Source organism: Gymnoscopelus microlampas, assembly GCF_963454915.1.
Source record: "Gymnoscopelus microlampas genome assembly, chromosome: 12".
Lineage (NCBI taxonomy): Eukaryota > Metazoa > Chordata > Actinopteri > Myctophiformes > Myctophidae > Gymnoscopelus > Gymnoscopelus microlampas.
The window spans coordinates 47,331,085-47,349,707 of NC_139949.1; the positions used below are offsets into that span (position 1 = coordinate 47,331,085).

General features: G+C 43.2%; 1 protein-coding gene across 2 annotated transcripts in view; it reads right to left on the minus strand.

Moving 5' to 3' along the window:
* dclk1a (doublecortin-like kinase 1a) overlaps nt 1-18,623 on the minus strand; it is a gene marked incomplete at both ends in the record, with an annotated part of 117,484 nt that overhangs the window by 5,963 nt on the left and 92,898 nt on the right. For both annotated transcript variants that reach the window (XM_084074822.1, XM_084074821.1), the window contains 5 exons: nt 307-440; nt 4,285-4,431; nt 8,745-8,864; nt 10,131-10,303; nt 11,007-11,091. In XM_084074822.1, the coding sequence (XP_083930948.1) occupies nt 307-440; nt 4,285-4,431; nt 8,745-8,864; nt 10,131-10,303; nt 11,007-11,091 (659 nt within the window). The remainder of the gene's footprint in view (nt 1-306; nt 441-4,284; nt 4,432-8,744; nt 8,865-10,130; nt 10,304-11,006; nt 11,092-18,623) is intronic.

The following is an 18,623-nucleotide window of genomic DNA, read 5'->3' on the forward strand; positions in this document are numbered from 1 at the left end:
GCTATTAAAAAATAGCAGATGTACAAGCTCACAGCACGTCACTTCGTGCCGCCCTGCAAGCTTGTACATCTGCTATTTTTGAAGTTTTTTTCTTTACGTTTTTTTCTCGAAAGTGGCACAAACTCTTTTCAGATGGGGGTTCCGCGGCCATGTATATATATATATATATATATATATATATATATCAATATATATATATCAATATCAATATCAATATATATATATCAATTTGGAGATTCCTAAGCACGAAAACGTTTGATAACCACTGTGATACACAGTCCAGAGGAAGCGATGTACTGTACGTACCCGGTCTCTGCTATGATCTCGGGTGCTACATAAGTGGGGGTCCCACAGACGGTGTACAGGGGTCCATCAACCATGGTGGCCAGACCGAAGTCCCCCAGCTTCAGGGTTTTACTGCTGTCTGGAAGAGTGTGCACCTGGAGACAGAGAGAACACACACGCACGCACGCACGCACGCACGCACGCACGCACGCACGCACGCACGCACGCACGCACGCACACAAACACACACACACACACACACACACACACACACACACACACACACACACACACACAACGTATAATTTTTATTTATGCATTTAGCAGACGATTTATCCAGAGCGACTTACAGTAAGCAAGGTAAACACAAAGTAACACATTTTAATGAATAGAAATAGTAATCTAGGATCATCGGTATAAACAGTATCACAAAATAAATAATCTGTACATTGAAACTAAACAAACTACTGTATATAGGATGCCAGGTTAACACATGAACCTGTAATGGCATCTGTCTAAATAACATGCACGCACATGCCGTGCACACACCGCATGTGCATGCACGCACGCACACACACACACACACACACACACACACACACACACACACACACACACACACACACATGTGTAAGTGTGTGCGCAAATGCAAACGCACACACACGCACACACACGCACACGCACACTCTCAAAATCTCAGATTAGCATGGGAGCCTTGTATAACTGGAGGTATACACAAACAAGTGCAACACACACACACACACACACACACACACACACACACACACACACACACACACACACACACACACACACACACACACACACACACACACACACACACACACACACACACACACACACACACACACACACACACACACACACACACACACACACATGATGACAGCAGAATAGTAAATTTATGCAATGAGTTGGAACATGATTCATGTCTGCTGTTATGTAACCAGTGTGTGTGTGTGTGTGTGTGTGTGTGTGTGTGTGTGTGTGTGTGTGTGTGTGTGTGTGTGTGTGTGTGTGTGTCGTTGTGCCAAGGCTATAAACCCCCTGTCTCTCCAGTCGCCGAGGTAATGTGTGTATAATCTGTTTAAACAAATGCAGGCTTCAAGCTCACTGCAATCAACTCACTACAATATGCTCTGGCAAGTGAATATCGCTGCTGTTGTCGGGGCAGAAACCTCTTATCTTCATATTCTAACTTGTTTGTGTTTTCATTCGTAAATTAACACCCTATATTGATCATACTACAGCGTCACACAAAAGCATCAAAAGTAGCAGATCTACAAGCTCGAAACGCGGCGCGAAGCGACGCGTTTCGAGCTTGTAGATCTGCTACTTTTGATGCTTTTGAATTTGAATCCTGAAAAGTAGCAATTTTGGACGTATGAGGTCTCCACCCCGACAGAGACGATATGTCTGTGTGCATGTGTGTGTGCGTGCGTGCATGCGTGCGAGTGCCCATGGCTGCCTGTGTATGTGTGTGTGTGTGTGTGTGTGGGCGTCTATGTGAGTGCATGTAATTACGTACTTAGGCTAAATGCCTGAAAATGTGACATACAACACTAGCCCACGTAGAGCACAGAGTTGGTGAGACTGCAGTAAAAAAAAACAGACAAACGACAAAACAACAAGGGCTCTGATTTGGCTGCTGAGACGAGGCGTTAGGAACAAATCATTTATTCTCCGTACGGAACGGAGCCGAGAAACCACCTCTTTCTGATCTACCAGGTGATCAGATATTAAGGCTACTGAATTGATCAATCGGTTCATCGGTAGTCTCGCGTAGCCAGCTAGAAAACTATCCCACAATCGGCGCATGCAATATAGAGTCTGGAACTACACCTCCCGAAATCCGAGAGAGGAAGCTGGCACTTCCGTTCACAAAAATATATTTTGACATATCTTAAAGGACGACTTCAAGGACGCTTTTCAACCTATCTTCATATAATTGGTCCTCACTAATACTCATGATAAAATGGTACAATTTTTTTCTACTCGGTCTGTGTCTCAGAGGAGGGCTGTGGACAGTTCAGAGTCCCGTCTACCAGTGACATCATCAATGGGGAATCCAAGCTAATAGAAACTGCAGGCTTTCTATTCCTGGAAAGTTGCAATGCAATAAAAGAAGCCATTGTTCTTGTGTTAATAAAAATCTAAATAAAAAATGTGAAATCTACAAAATCATGCCTAACGATGATGTCACTGGTAGACAGGTTTCTGGACTGTCCACAGCCCTCCTATGAGACACAGACCAAGTAGAAAAAAATTGTACCATTTTATCATGAGTATTAGTGAGGACCAATTATTTGAAGATAGGTTGAAAAGCGGTGAAGTCGTTCTTTAACATTTTATTTTTAAATTTCCATTTCTGCTAAGCAGCTAGCTATATATGCTTAGATGATTTTGATTAATATTCGGATAGATTTGCGCGACTGTAAAGACGAAACGGAAGTGGGGAGGAGGCTTCACATCGACTTTATATTTTAATCATGATCAGAGCTTCTGAGTCCCAGACTGTATGACGTGGGAGGCGACAGTCTAGTTCATCAGGTACAACCATTATTAAAGGCATAGAATGTATTTTGTCCTGTGTTTACAAAACAAACCAATAAATACTTTTTTTTAAAAACAATAATTTCCCTCTGTACCAACAGCCATCAGCCACTGGAGTAGTTTACCTGCAAAAACACACTACCCTCTCTCTATCTTTGGGTGTTTTTCACTGTTTGTTTTGGTACTGTAGATGTTTTTTGGGGTAAACTAAAAATTGTAAATATCGAGTTCAGAGAGAACTTTTTGAGAAGTTTGGAATGATGTCAATCTCGCATCGCAACGCGTTTTCATACTAATACCTAGTACTCAAGTAATTTTTTAATTCCAGACTTTTACTTGTAACAGAGTACTTCTACATTGCAGTATTGATACTTTCACTTAAGTAAAACATTTGAGTACTTTTTCCACCGCTGCTCTCAGGGCTCTATACAAGTGTCTCTTCTGTTTTCTGCTATTCTCTGAAAATAGCCAATCGACAAGCTCACAACACGTGGCGTCGTGAGCTTGTCGATCTGCTATTTTCCTGTGAAAGCTTTCCCCACAATAAGGATGCTGGGGTTTAAAGTCGTTAAGTAATCAAAGGTGGCTCACCCCTGACGTGGAACAATATGTGTTGTTTGCTGAAATGAACTGATTAGCTTATAAGTTGTTCCTGTCAGCAAACCAGATGAATTGAGCTGAAAACCACTTAAGCCCTACGTACGCGTTAGCTTGTATACTGTATAACGGATATTGTCGCAAATGTGTTTTTGTGGTCCAAAGTGTTATTTTAAGGCTCTACTTGGCTGAGAATGACTTCGCCCCCTTTTCTCCCACTGTGTGTGTGTGTGTGTGTGTGTGTGTGTGTGTGTGTGTGTGTGTGTGTGTGTGTGTGTGTGTGTGTGTGTGTGTGTGTGTGTGTGTGTGTGTGTGTGTGTGTGTGTGTGTGTGTGTGTTTTTTGAAATGACTGTTATTATTATTTATGTTGCACTGGTGCCTCAGGAACGCCAACAACAACATTGGGAGGGAGGGAAAGGACTAAAGGATAGAATGGAGGGAGGGGAAGAGAGAGGGAGGTAGGTAGGGAGGGAGGGAGAGAGAGAGGGAGACAGATAAAGAGAGAGGGAGGGAGGTAGGTGGGGAGAGAGAGAGAGGGAGGGAAAGAGAGAGAGAGAGGGAGGGATTTCAAGGAAAGAAAAGGAAAAGAACAGGCATGGAGAAGGAGGAGAGAACCGGAGATGTGAGGGCAGTACAGATGACTCATCCTTCTCTCTCTCTCTATCTCTCTCTCTCTCTCTCATTTCGTAACTCATTCAAGAAGCCAGGTGGGAGGGAGGAGGTGTGTGTTATCAGGTTTACAATGACGCACGCAATCTCACACACACACACACACACACACACACACACACACACATACACACACACACACACACACAGAGTCTCACCAGCAGGTTCTCAGGTTTGATGTCTCGGTGCACGATGTTGATGCTGTGCAGGTATTTGATGGCGTTGGCCAGGTGGTAGAGCATGAAGCTGGCGTTCCTCTCGGTGTACCTGGTGGTGGAGGTGATGGCGTCGAACAGATCTCCTCCCTGGAGAAGGAGGATGAAGAACTATTATTAGAATTGTTTTATAACTGCTTCCCCGTGCCCTTCTGTTCTAGCCTTTGGAACGGTTAACAGACTACTGGTGTCAGAGGATCTACAGTAAAGCTTCCCGGGCGCATACTGTACCTAAAAAAAGCATGTTCAGATAAATAGGCAGGTGCATCGCCATTTACTGATTTAACCCATTTAGACCGATAATAAAAAGGCCTTCTTACGCTTGAAACCCACTAGGCTCGCAAGCGTCCCTTCAAGTCACTGTTTGACTTGAAGGGTACCCGTCCAGTCAAATGGTGACATGCAGGCCACTTTAGCATTCCTGGAGTGCAGGACCCAAGACGGTTCGCTGAAAAACAGTTAAAATGATGGAGGCGTGCCATCTCAAGCGGACCTGAGCCACAGGAGGCACCACTGAGCGAGCCGTCAGACGAGTCGTCGTGCCAAGCGTTGCGAAGTCCTACTGAGCCTACTCACGCCGTTCAAATTATGTTCCGATAGGGACAGAATCGTAACTCATATTCCCCAAAAGTCAACATGTGACTTATTTGCCGTGACTTATTTGTCACCGTATGACGTTTGGTCCCAAAAAGTCACAATATGACTTGTGGGAGTGAGACATCGTAGCTATATACAGTATATAGCTAAAATGTTTAATGACGCATGTGCTTTCCCGGATTGAATGGCTTAATTAACAACCAATAAAACTACCGTATCTTAAAATAGATTCTAAAACTGACAGGCAGCCAATGCAGGTACTTTATGTAATCTCTGTCTGGTGTTCTGTACATGGTGTAACCAACCAGCTGCTATTTCTGGTAGACCAGACAGGAGAGCATTACAGTAATCAAGCCTGCTATTAGGTAATACATAAAACCATGCAATAACTTTTCAGCATCAGCCTAAGAGAGAAATGTTCAAACTCTAGCTCTAAAGATCTTTGCCGGAGGATACAAAAAGGATCATTTTGTGACATTTCAGTTGTCCATATAGGACTACAACAATGACTAAAATATTTTTTTGTTTTTAGTTCTTTCTTCATTTAACTGGAGGACGTTTTCAGAAATACATAAAAGTGTACACTTCACTAAGGTGTCGATTGGGTTAAACATCATCTGGGGATACAGAAATATATCGTCTCTGTCTCATTATTCTCATTCTCATTAAAACTGTTATTTTTCAGGAACAAATTAAAACATTTAAAAGGAGCAGATCTACAAGCTCAAAACGTGTTGTGTTTTTTCGTAAATTAATGCCCTACTTGATCATACTACGTCACACAAAAGCATCAAAAGTAGCAGATCCACAACCTCAAATTGTTCATTTGAATTTTAATCCTGAAAAGTAACAGTTTTGGACATATGAGGTTTCCACCGGACAGAAACGATATACTATATCATAGTATAGTATACTATATCAGTAAGTGTAGATGTGTTTCTAATAAATCTATATTCAGCTTTGCGTCAATGTTTTGTTTTTGATGTCTCATTTCTCCACAAAGGCGTTTTGAGGAGATAAATAAAGCTCATTGTCATTATAATTATTATAATAAGTCATAATGTATACAGTATAATGCAGTTTAGGGTGTTATACCATGGATATGGAAAATACATGTTTTTGGCAAACAGGTTGTGTCCTTTTTATATGGTATGTCATGTCAGGACACGTAAAGTATGATCACAGTTCTAAATCAGTGCTCAAACAGCATGATATAACAATAGTCATTATAAAAGGAACGCCATTGCATAACAATAGAAAACAAACAAACAAACTGCTTGCAGCTGTTTGTTGAACAAGCGGTTACCAAGACAACATACAGTAGCTTTTGTTTGCTGCTTTTTTTTATGATATTAAAACATAAACACAGCCTCTCTTTTTAATGTGGTAATTGAGCATGGTATAACAGGGACAATGTGCTCTGACAAATAACAAACACTACCTCCACCTTTCTCTGTTATTTTCATTAGTGCGTTAGCTGTATCACTTACATAACTCTGAACCAAAATGAACCCTTACAGGACCCTTTGGTTGTTATCAATCATTTTGCTCGGGACTCCCAGGAACCCCCTCAGTGACCCCTGGGAGTCCCCGGACCCCACTTTGAGAACGACTGGAGTAGTTGACCAATCAGCATATACGTTAAAGTGCCACTGTGATGTCACCATCATGGAGGTAGAAGTTCATCATGAGTATAACATGGCTGCAATAAACAGCTATTCTTCTATTTACAATGTTCTTCTTCTTGACTAAATATGGGTATTTGATTTAAAGGTAGGGTAGTGATATATTTTTGTTAATATAAGTGTTAAATTGCTTTTTATCCTGATAGTACTCATTGGTATAGAGTGTTTGTTCTGTCCTTCCAGCTCTTGATTAAACAGAACATGCTTTTTCAGGTCGGGATACCAATTTTATCCAATCAGGAGAGAGAACTCACACGGGTGTACTACAGTATATATATCGTCTTTGTCGGGTGGAAATTAGTCACATATGTCACATTACGTCCAAAACAGCTACTTTTCAGGATTCAAATTCAAAAGTAGCAGATCTACAAGCTCAAAATGCTTCGCTTCGCGCCACATTTCGAGCTTGTAGATCGGCTACTTTTGATGCTTTTGTGTGACTCTTTAGTATGATCAAGTAGGAACACTAATTTAAGAAAAAGGGGGTTTCTGCCCGACAACAACGATTTGTTAATGAAAGTATGCTATACTATTCTATACTGTACTACTGTATAATATATCATACTATATACTTCATGTAACACAGGTTATTAACACCATGTCCTTGTTTCAGACTCTCTTCCTGTTTCTTTAATCTTTAATCTCTCTCCCCCTCTCTCTCCTTCCCTCCCTCCCTCTTTGTCTCGCTCTCTCTCTATCTTTCCTCTTCTCTTTCTTTCTCTCTGTTGTTGCCTTGTTCTTATTCTCTCCCTCAGTAGTATTCGCTACCTGCTAAATGCCTCTGGCTCTCTCCCTAACCCCCCCCCCTCTCTCTCTCTCTCTCTCTCTCTCTCTCCCTACCCCTCTCCCCCTCTTTCTCTCTCGGCCTCCTATACAGTATGTGGAGCAGATAGAGTCTTAAAATAGGGCTGTTCTCTGCCTGTTCAGACTCACAGTCACATAGACACTCATTAAAATGTGAACACTGACAAATGTCACAGCTCGGCCACAACCACACACACACACACACACACACACACACACACACACACACACACACACACACACACACAGACACACACACACACGCTCGTGCGCACGCACGCACAACCCTCTCTCTCTTTCTCTCTCTGACCCAGAGCTACCTTGGTCTTCTGAATGCCACATCCATCGTACCTGCTCTTTCCTTCTTTCTCTCTCTCTCTTTCTCCCTCTCCTTCTTTCTTTCTGTTTCTCTCTCTCTCTCTCTCTCTCTCTCCTTCTTTCTCTCTATTTCCGGTGATCTTTCTGTCTCTCCTATCTTTCTCTCTCCCCTTCTGTCTTCACTTTTCTGTCCATCTCTCTCTTTCTCCTTCTGTCTCTTTCTTTTTCTCTCTCTAGATCCACCTCTCTCATCCATGTTGTTTCACTCAGTCGCGTTCATTCTTCTCACTACCCCCCCCCCCCCCCCCGCCCTACAAACACACACAGAAAACAACACACACACACAAAGACACACATCGTCTCGTTTACATTCTGTAGTACTCTATAAAACCAACAGATGGATCACACTGCTGCCTCGTGAATTATGCACAAACATTTCTTCTGGACCTGCAGAGAGCCAAAGAAATGTGAAACACGCCACCGCTGCGGGCCCAGGACCGATTCTCACAGTGAGTGAGTGTGTGTGTGTGTGTGTGTGTGTGTGTGTGTGTGTGTGTGTGTGTGTGTGTGTGTGTGTGTGTGTGTGTGTGTGTGTGTGTGTGTGTGTGTGTGTGTGTGTGTGTGTGTGTGTGTGTGTGTGTGTGTGTGTCTCATTAGAATGTATCACCTGCCCAGACAATTGGATGCCATTAGCTCTAGCCCTGGGTACTTGTTTCCCCCGTTACTGCCTCTGTCCCCGCAGTTGGAGTTCATTTCAATCCAATTTAAAGGCACAGGAATTCATTACGTGACTAAATGAATATATTAGTGCTCGTCCAAAAAAACAACAACAATAACAACCTAGAGCGTTTGAATCGCTCGGCTGCCTGTTGTTCTCGCATCTGAAGGCACCTGATGGTGACAGATACATACCTCGGTGCATGAAAAATCTCCATGAATTCAAGGCTTCATGGGGTGTGAAATTGATTATACTTATATGTACTCAACACACAGGCCTACCTTGACCAGCTCCATGACCATGTAGAGCTCTCCGTACGTGTCCAGCTCCTCTATGAGGAGGACCACGTTGGGATGCTTGACCCGGCGGAGGATGGCCACCTCGTTCTGGATCATGTGCTCCTGCATGGTGAACACAGGAGAAGAAGAAGAAGAAGAAGAAGAAGAAGAAGAAGAAGAAGAAGAAGAAGAAGAAGAAGGAGGAGAAGCAGAAGTTTCATGACAGTGAATATATATCGTTGCTGTCGGGGCAGAAACCTCTTATCTCCATATTTTAACTGTTTGTGTTTTTTTTGTGTCGTAAATTAACGCCCTACTTGATCATACTACAGCGACACGCAAAAGCATCAAAAGTAGCAGATCCACAAGCTCGAAACGCGGCGCGAAGCGACACGTTTTGAGCTTGTAGATCTGCTACTTTTGATGTTTTTGAATTTGAGTCCTGAACCAGACAGAGACAATATGTGGAGTCATCATACACAATACAATATTTGTCTTCTTATTAAAGGGTAAGTGCTTTTCCTATAATATAAAATAAGTGTTAAATAGCTCTACATTGGGCTAGTACTCATTAGAGTGTTTCTTCAGTAACAGGGGTCTCCCCATCTCTCAGAAATTGCATTTTCAGGCCGGGGTACCAATTTGATCCAATTAGGAGAGAGAACTCACACAGGACACAGGCTAAACAAGTGAAATTGGAAGTGATGACACAAAGAAATGAGCAGACAAAATTGGAACTGGGACACTGTAAAATTGAAGCTGATAAATGGGTACTCTCTGATTTTCACCTGATTTTTCCCCCCCTGTTTATTAAAGAGCTGGAGAGACGGGGAGACCCCATGTTACTGAACAAACACTCTATAGCAATTATTACTATCAGAATATTGCTTTAACCTATTATATTTGTTTTGTTTTGTTTTGTTTTAACCCAGAATTAAAATCACTTACAGTACCCTACCTTTAAAGTTGCACTATGTAACTTTCCTCTTCTACCCCGGATTTGAACGCGGTTTCCTGCACAAGTGCTGTCTGACATTTTTACCATTGAGCTAATAGAGCCGGCCTGCTTGCTCAGGGGATAAATTGAATCTTGACACATCAGGTCAAAATTCGTGTCAGATCCTGTGTCTAGGTGAGACATGACCTTTGACACGATCTAAATGTCTCAATAGAAAAGCAGGAAGAAAAAATATAACCACCCCAATTGTACAAGTTATATTGTATTAACATACTAACAACAGATTGAAAAAAATACATTTAATTTAAAAAAAAAAGTATTGTTTCACTTTTTGTTTGCGTCCACAAACATAACGTCCATGGAACCAAAAGTAAAAAAAAAAAAAAAAAAACACTGACACCTTTGAATGCAAATAATTCCTGCTTACTTACCTTTCCCCTGCATTTCCCCTTGTTGATGATCTTCAGGGCGTACTCTCGGCCTGTGGATATTTCCACACATTCCCGGACCACCGCAAAGTTGCCGTCGCCGAGCGTGCGGCCCACCTTGTATCGGGACTGTATGTAGGAAGGCACCGTGGGAACCTCGTCCACAGGAATGTCCGCTACAGCTGTGGGTGCAGCAGGTGAGAAGTGTGAGAAGAACATCAGAAACAAGACTTAAACTGCGGGCAGTGGTTCATGTCAAGGACCCCGAAACTAATATGTATTTGGCCACAGACCCCCCTTCTGAAAAGGTTTTCTGCCAGAGAGAAGATTTATATATTAAAACAAATCTTTTTTCCAAGTTGCAGCACATAGTCTTGGGTACTTGTTCTCAAAGTGGGGTCCGGGGACCCCCAGGGGTCCATGGCACTTTGTGCTGTGCCGCAAGCTTGTACATCAGATTTTTGAAAATATTTGAAAATATCTAAAATAATTTTGTAGGCTATTTGTTTTTAAACTTTTAAACTTCTCTTCTGGGGGTCCCTGGCACAAAACGTTTTCAGATGGGGGTCTGCGGCCAAATATAATTCAAAAATGACTTGGACCGTTGGCGTGGGGTCCAGACACCTAGACTAGCCTGACAGCGTGTCGCGGGTTCGAGTCCCGATCCCAATGGCTTTTGCAGCATGTCAATCCCCATCTCTCTCTCCCCATTTCCTGTCAGCCTACTGTCCTGTCAATAAAAGGCATAAAAGCCCCAAAATAAATCTTTATAAAATATATTGGGGGGGGGTCCTTGGTACGTACAAGTTTGAGAAGCACTTGTTTAGCACGCTGATCAGATGGGATGAACGTGTATATAAACACCATGGTGGTCCTTACCCTCAGTGACCTCTGCATCCCCGTCCTCCATGGAGCTGGTAGACGCTTTGGTGGACGAGGACGACGAAGACGAGCCCTGGGACCCCTGCAGAGGATGAAGAGGAATGGGAAGAAAGAGACGGATGGCAGGAGGAAGAAGAGGACGGAAGACTATTCAACGTTCATTTCCTCTCTGAACGGAAATATCCTCCTGATTGGTTTCAGGTGTGTGTGACTGTGCGGGCTTGTGCGTGTGCGTGTGCGTGCGTGCGTGCGTGCGTGCGTGCGTGTGTGTGTGTGTTTTCCTCTGTGTATGTTAATAAGCATGTGCAGCAGTTGTATCCGGACTGACCGTAACCTTCTTCTTCTGATCAGTGTTCGGATCTATTACGTATGTATTTGCGCTTTTTGTGCAGATCCAAATAAATTAATTCAAATGTGCGCGTCGGATCAGACAGTGTGTCAGTGTGCCTGTGGGTCTGCATGTCTCTGTGTGTGTGCGTGCGTGCGTGCGTGCGTGCGTGCGTGCGTGCGTGCGTGCGTGTGTGTGTGTGTGTGTGTGTGTGTGTGTGTGTGCGTGCGTGCGTGCGTGCGTGTGTGTGTGCATATTAAGTTGTGGATGACAGCTGCTGCTTAAGAGAAGAGGCCATGCAAAGTGTGTGGTGTAGAATCTAAAGTGGTAACACACTGTGTTCAGCATCTACTTAAAGGACTAGTTCACCCCAAAAATGACTTATTTTCTATCAATTACACACACCATGAATTCAGGGAGATTTTTTTGTTTTTATCGCATTCCTAAACCAATAATGATAACCAGTGTCTCTTACCAAATACATTAGCATCTTCATTATTATCATCAAATTATTGGCTTAGGAATGTGACAAAAACTAAAAAATATCCATGAATTCAAGTCTCCATGGGGGGACTAATCGATAGACAATAAGTCATTTTGGGGGTGAACTATTCCTTTAAGCTGAAAATAGCAGATCTACAAGCTCTAAACGAACCGCGATGCGGAGTGGGCGTGAGCCCGTATTGATCTGGTGTTTAACTTCAGTTGAAATCAAAAGACAAGTGAGCAGTGCACATCAATGATCCCTGCACCAACCTCAAAACCAAACCCTTCTCTATTGATCATTTTGCAGGCGTTTTTCTACTTTCTTTTTTTCGTTTAAACGCTACAAAAGAGTGACAGGAAACAGGCAATTAGGGGTCCCTGCACCCCCACCCACCAACCTTTTCCAAAGGGGCTTCTTTTCCCTTTCAACTTCCCCTTTTCACATCGCGGTGCCTTTCATGATTAAAGTGTTTAAAACGTGGTCTGGGTGTACGTGTTGCTAATTCAAACGCTGGCTTGCATCCTGTTTGCTAAGTAAGGAGGTTATTAAGGCGTGCGGAGAGGAGGGCACTTGAGATGCAGCGTCTGTCTGAAAACTCATTACATCCATAACCTCCTAACCCCCCCCCCAAACCCCCCCCCCCTCTCTGTCCTGTCTGTCTGTCTGTCTGTCTGCCTGTCTCTCTCTCTCTCTCTCTCTCTCGCCGTCTGGTTGTCATGGAAGCAACGGAGGTGGGGTGGGGTGGGGTGGTGTGGTGGTGACAGTGGTCTAGTAGGGACTGTAAATGAAAGGGAACAAAATACTGTTCATCCTCTCTGTCTGTCTGTCTGTCTGTCTGTCTGTCTCTCTCTCACCTCACCCCCCCATCCTGTTCTCGCCACTGGTTTCCACCTGAAGAGAATGTTGTTGTTGTTGTTGTTGTTGTTGTTGTTGTTAGGCAGAAACATCTTATTTCCATATTTTCGCAAATGAATTCCCTACTTGATCATACTACAGCGTCACACAAAAGCATAAAAAGGTCTGGTGACGCCAACCTCCTTGAGGTCCCCAAGACCGAGTAACATACCTGGGGCGATAGGGCTTCTGCTTTTGCTGCCCCCCAACGATATGGGATGCACTCAATTAATCAATTAAGAACTCCAAACAGAGCCCCCCCTCTCTCCCCCCACAGACTTTTCAGTCTCTGCAAAGGGATGAATGTCAATATAAACAGTGGAACAAAACCAAAATACAGCCAGAGGGATGTGCCTTTCTGCAGAAAAACACACCGGCATAATTATATAGTGGCTGATAGAGGGAAACAATGCAAAATAAATATATAGATATTTGTTTTAAACTTTGGCTCAAAGTTACCTATTCTGCCTTTAATGCTTTTCCTAATAAAGTAGATTTCTCCTGTTTTCTCCTCCCACCCATGTAAAGCGTCTTTGGGTACTTGTGTTACTTCTTCCGTAGCGTCTTTTCTTCAGACTCTGCAGATTAAAGTAGAACGTTGTCCGCTGTTCGTTCCAGCAGTGACGGCATGCAGTCCCACTTTAGAATGGCACCTCGTTTTAAGTGGGACTGAATAAATCTGAACTCACAGCCAGCAGGTCGTGTGGTTCTCAAGCCCCCCCTCCCCCCCTCCTTCTCATGCTGACCTGGAAACCAAGTGGGTTCTGAGACGACTGGTAGCGTGTGTGTGTGTGTGCGTGCGTGCGTGCGTGCGTGTGTGGGTCAGGCTTGTTGTGTTATATTGTTGTTGTCGGGCAGAAACCGTCTCCATATTTTAACTTGTGTTTTTTTGTAAATTAAGTATAGGCCTAATGCCCTACTTGATCATATATTACAGCGTCACACAAAAGTATCAAAAGTAGCAGATCTACAAGCTCTTGAGCCTGTTTTGGACATTATGAGGTTTCCACTCAGACAGAGACGATGATGCTCGCATAATGTTTGTTTAATGACATAATGGATCGCAAAATGTCCTGCTCGTATATTATTATTCTTTACACCAGTGGTTCTCAAACGTTTTCATGTCAAGGACCCCCAAAATGAAGCGTATTTGTCCGCGGACCCCCATCTCAAAATTATGTTGTTCCAGGGATCCCCAGAAGCAAAGATTTGAATTACAAATGTTTGCTGTTAAAAATATATATTCAATGATTTGCACACATTTTCACGATTTTTCAAAAATAGCAGATCTACAAGCTCATAGCGCGGCACTCGGTGCCGCGCTATGAGCTTGTAGATCTGCTATTTTTGAATAGCCAAAGTATAAAAGGTTAAAGTGGTTAAAATGATTGTGATGCCATACTGTATTAACACATTTTGCTGGGGACCCCCTGATACACCCCTGGGGGTCCCCGGACCCCACTTTGAGAACCAATGCTTTACACTCTCTGTGCGTTTTGTTGACAACGAAGCAAAATGAAAAATCTTTTTCTTTTTCAGCACATCACAAGGCGATGTGATGTTTTGTTGACAGAAAATCAGTCCCTCGGTGGCAATCAGTGGTCTGACTGGTGTCTTGTTTACTTCCTCACTTCTGGCTTTCACTCCATTTCTCTAGTTTCTACCTCTCTCTCTCTCTCTCCGTCTCCCTGCCACCGAGGGAAAACAAAGCGCTGTTTCTATGGAAACACCATGGAGAGAGAGAGAGAGAGAGAGAGAGAGAGAGAGAGAGAGAGAGAGAGAGAGCAGCGCTTATGACACCTCCAGTATGAAGATAGAGGCCTATATATGGCAATTTCCTGTCTGTCTGCAGGTCGGAAGGTTGGCTGGTTTCGTACATTGTGTCTCGGGGGAGATAAGAGAGAAAAGAGAGAGACAGACGGACACACAGAGAGAGAGAGAGAGAGAGAGAGAGAGAGAGAGAGAGAGAGAGAGAGAGAGAGAGAGAGAGAGAGAGAGAGAGAGAGACGGGTATGTAGACAAAGAGAGCCAAAGTGAAGAAGAGACACGGCCAGAGAGGTGTAGCAGCTACAGCTATCGCTGTCTGGCCAGGTTGGCATGGAATACATCAGCCCCTCGTTTGGCAGCAGTGGCAGCCAGGGCGCTGTCTAGTTGTTATTCCCAGACTCTCTCTTTTTTTGCTGGGGTTTCGCCCAGGTCAGGGGCCAGGCCACGGGTGGGCCTGGGTGGGCCGTGGCCCACCCACATAGAAAGCTGGCCCACCCAATCAATTTAGCAAAAAAAAAAAAAAAATAGGCCTATATTGTTTTTTAATATAAATAAATACATGAATACATTTCATAATGTCTTTCTTTCTTTCTTCCATCAAGATGTTTTTTGTTAGTTTTTTGCGTGATCGTCTTGCTTAATATGAATACAATAAACAGCAGTTCTTTTTCGCTCTGTTGGTCGTTGTTGGTACACAAAAGACCACACACACACACACACACACACACACACACACACACACACACACACACACACTCCAATGTGTGGATGCATGCCCACCCGCTCCTGCCTTGGCCCAGCCTAGCGTTCTGGCCGAGCCACTGGCCCAGGTAGGCGTGGTTTTGAGGTTGGGTTTAGGCATAGTGTTTTTGAGGTTAGGGTTAAGGTTAGGCATAGTTTTTGTGAGGTTAAAGGTTAAGGTTAGGTCTAGGGCATAGTTTTTGTGAGGTTAAAACGCAGGGACGTGCACAGATAGACTCTAGGTGGTGCTAGAGCACCTGCCCTTTGCCCTCTTGACCAGAAGTGCCCTTTTGAAAAGAAAAAAAAAAGTTTTTTTTTTTCTTCCAGTTTACAGCAGGGGTCTTCAACAGGGGGTCCGGGACCCCTTGGGGGTCCTCAGAGTTACTACAGGGGGTCCGCCAAATCTTTATGTGATATGATTTTTCTTTTTACCATAACCACTCAAAACCTAGCATCCCTTTTCTGAGGAGAACTTTAGCCAAAAATAGCAGATCTACAAGCTCACAACGCCTCGCGCTGCGAGGCGTTGTGGGCTTGTAGATCGGCTAATTTTGGCAAAGAGGTATAGGTGTAGAGGGAAAAAAAGAGCAGACCAAGTAAACAAAAAAAAGTTTAATTTACTTGAGCACCTGCCCCTCAAAATGTCTGTGCACGCCACTGTTAAAACGGAACAGAAACACTAAGGAAAGACGGAGTCCCGTTTTTATTCCCCAGACTACAGAGCCTGCATGATCTCTCTATACCAATTCTATACCACACTGGTTCTCAAAGTCCCAGGGGGTCCACTGCTAAATGATTGATAGTTAATATAGGAACCAAATGTGCACTCTTAAGGTCATTACACACCGGTGATTATGCGAATATACGCAACATTCGGACTCGGTCCGAATAAATAAAAGGCGCTTTTTCGCTCCGCGAAACTGATGTGGAAGCTTGCATTGACTTTATAAGGTTAAAAAAAAACATATTATTCGCATGAAAAAAACGCCCCCGGTGTGTAAGGACCTTTAGAGTTACGGGGGTCCGTAGCCCTAATGCACCACACCACACGACACCACACTACCCCACACAACACACTCTACCTTATACGTTGGCTATATTCAAAAATAGCAGATGTACAAGCTCGCAGCGTGGCACGAAGTGAGCTTGTACATCTGCTATTTTTTTTACATTTAAAAACAAAATGTTTACTCTATAGCACAATCACTCTATAGCTCAATCACCCAAACACTCTATAGCCATGAATGCTATCAGAATTTAGAGCTATTTAAAGGGATACTTCACTTTCAAAAAAACTTTTGGTCATTTTATCGTCTACTCAGGCTTTTGTGAGCCCCCCAGACCGTTTTTAAGTTGCTTGATTCAGTATTTAGATATTTGATATTCATTTTATCAGACACGCCCCCTTCCTATACAAACCCATTATAACTTCAAACTCCATTTTTAACATGTTAGATTCATCAAAAACACCGGTCCTTGGTTCAGCTGACTCACCCTGCCCTCCTAATACGTGAGGGGGCTGTGTTTTTTCGATCACTTTTTTCATTTATTTAAATTTTTTTTTTATTGTATTACATTTTTTTCATTTTCCCAAAAAAATATTAAAAATAAATGAAAAAGGTTATCGAAAAAACACGGCCCCCTCATGTATTAGGAGGGCAGGGTGAGTCAGCAGAACCAAGGACGGGTGTTTTTGATGAATCTGACATGTTAAAAATGGAATTTGAAGTTATAATGGGTTTGTATAGGAAGGGGGCGTGTCTGATAAAATTAATATCAAATATCTAAATACTGAATCAAGCAACTTAAAAACGGTCTGGGGGGCTCACAAAAGCCTGAGTAGACGATAAAATTACCAAAAGTTTTTTTGAAAGTGAAATATCCCTTTAACAGTTATTTTAACCAAATTAAATCACTTACCCTACCTTTGATAAATTGAGTCAAAAAATGAGCGGTTAATAATAGGTTCAGGTGGGTTTGACGTCGCCGCCATCTGCTCATGACCATGGGCTCATTAGCAGGTGCAGAGGAACGGCACACAGGGTGAAAAACCAGAGGTAATGAAATAAATAAAAGGGCAGGATGCATGAGTCACAGTGGATGAGCAGCAGGCAGGCAGGCAGGCAGGCAGGCAGGCAGGCAGGCAGGCAGGCAGACAGACAGACAGACAGACAGACAGACAGACAGACAGACAGACAGACAGACAGACAGACAGCACAAACAGACAGACAGACAGACACAAACTATACAATAGGGATGAAATAGTGGACATGAAAACATCGAAACACCTAGTTTAAGATGCACCTCTGTTTGACCTTTTTGCACTGTATTATTAGACTGTGCACTCTGACTGCACTTTGATGACTTGTAAGTACATGCTACAGTATATCACCATTCCAATGTGCCCAGGTAGTCCAAGTGCTGAGGGCCAAGCTGGATTTCTGTAGAATAGGCTACGGGGTGTGTCAGAAAAGTAACAGCACTGTGGCAGCCATGCTCATGACTTCTAATATCACTGCGTACTGTAGATATTAGTCTGGAATCTCTGTGTGGAACCTGCATTTCCAAGGGGCAAATAGCATACATATGGATCCAGGTAGATGGCATTTATTTTGTTTGTTTGGCTTGGTTACTGTAGACCTTTCGATAAAACTAAGGTTATGTTCGAAGGATAGGCACTTATGAGCTTTTAGCTTCAGCCTATGCCTTTTGATCACCTTTAACTATGTAACAGTTTGCTTATGTTGATGTACAGTATGATTGTATTGATACTGGTGAAGATGATCAAATACACTAAACTAAACTAAGTAACCGCTTATGTCACATGTGTTACGCAACATCTCACCACTATTCTGCTATGATGTCGTTCACTTCTCTCACTCTGTGCTTCTGTTCCAGGCTGTTGTGTAATTACACCGCCGTTACCCTCTGTCACGCAACAGGAGGTGGAACAAACATGGAGCGAAGAAGTGTTCTTCATTTTTGCCGCTGGGGACCCCTTGGAACCCCCTCCCTCAAGGACCCCCGGGAGTCCCCCGAAACCCACTTTGAGAACCATTGGTCTACTCTACACCCTCCAGAGACCAGTGTTGATTTCGTCGACTAAAACTATGTCGACCACCTTTTTTCACTGACGAAAACTAAATAAAAACTAAGCTATGATGACTAAAACTAAGACTAAATATACTGACAATTTTGTCAACAAATAAAAACTAGACTAACATGTTAGGGAGAACTAGTGGAGAAGAGATCCAGTAGAACTAAAAGAAAGACAAGTAATTTTATGTTTGGTTGCGCTCGGTGTTGTGCTCTGAAAATAGCAGATCCACAAGCTCACAACACGTCGCGATGCGACACCTTGTGAGCTTGTAGATCGGCAATTTCCTGCATGCAACCA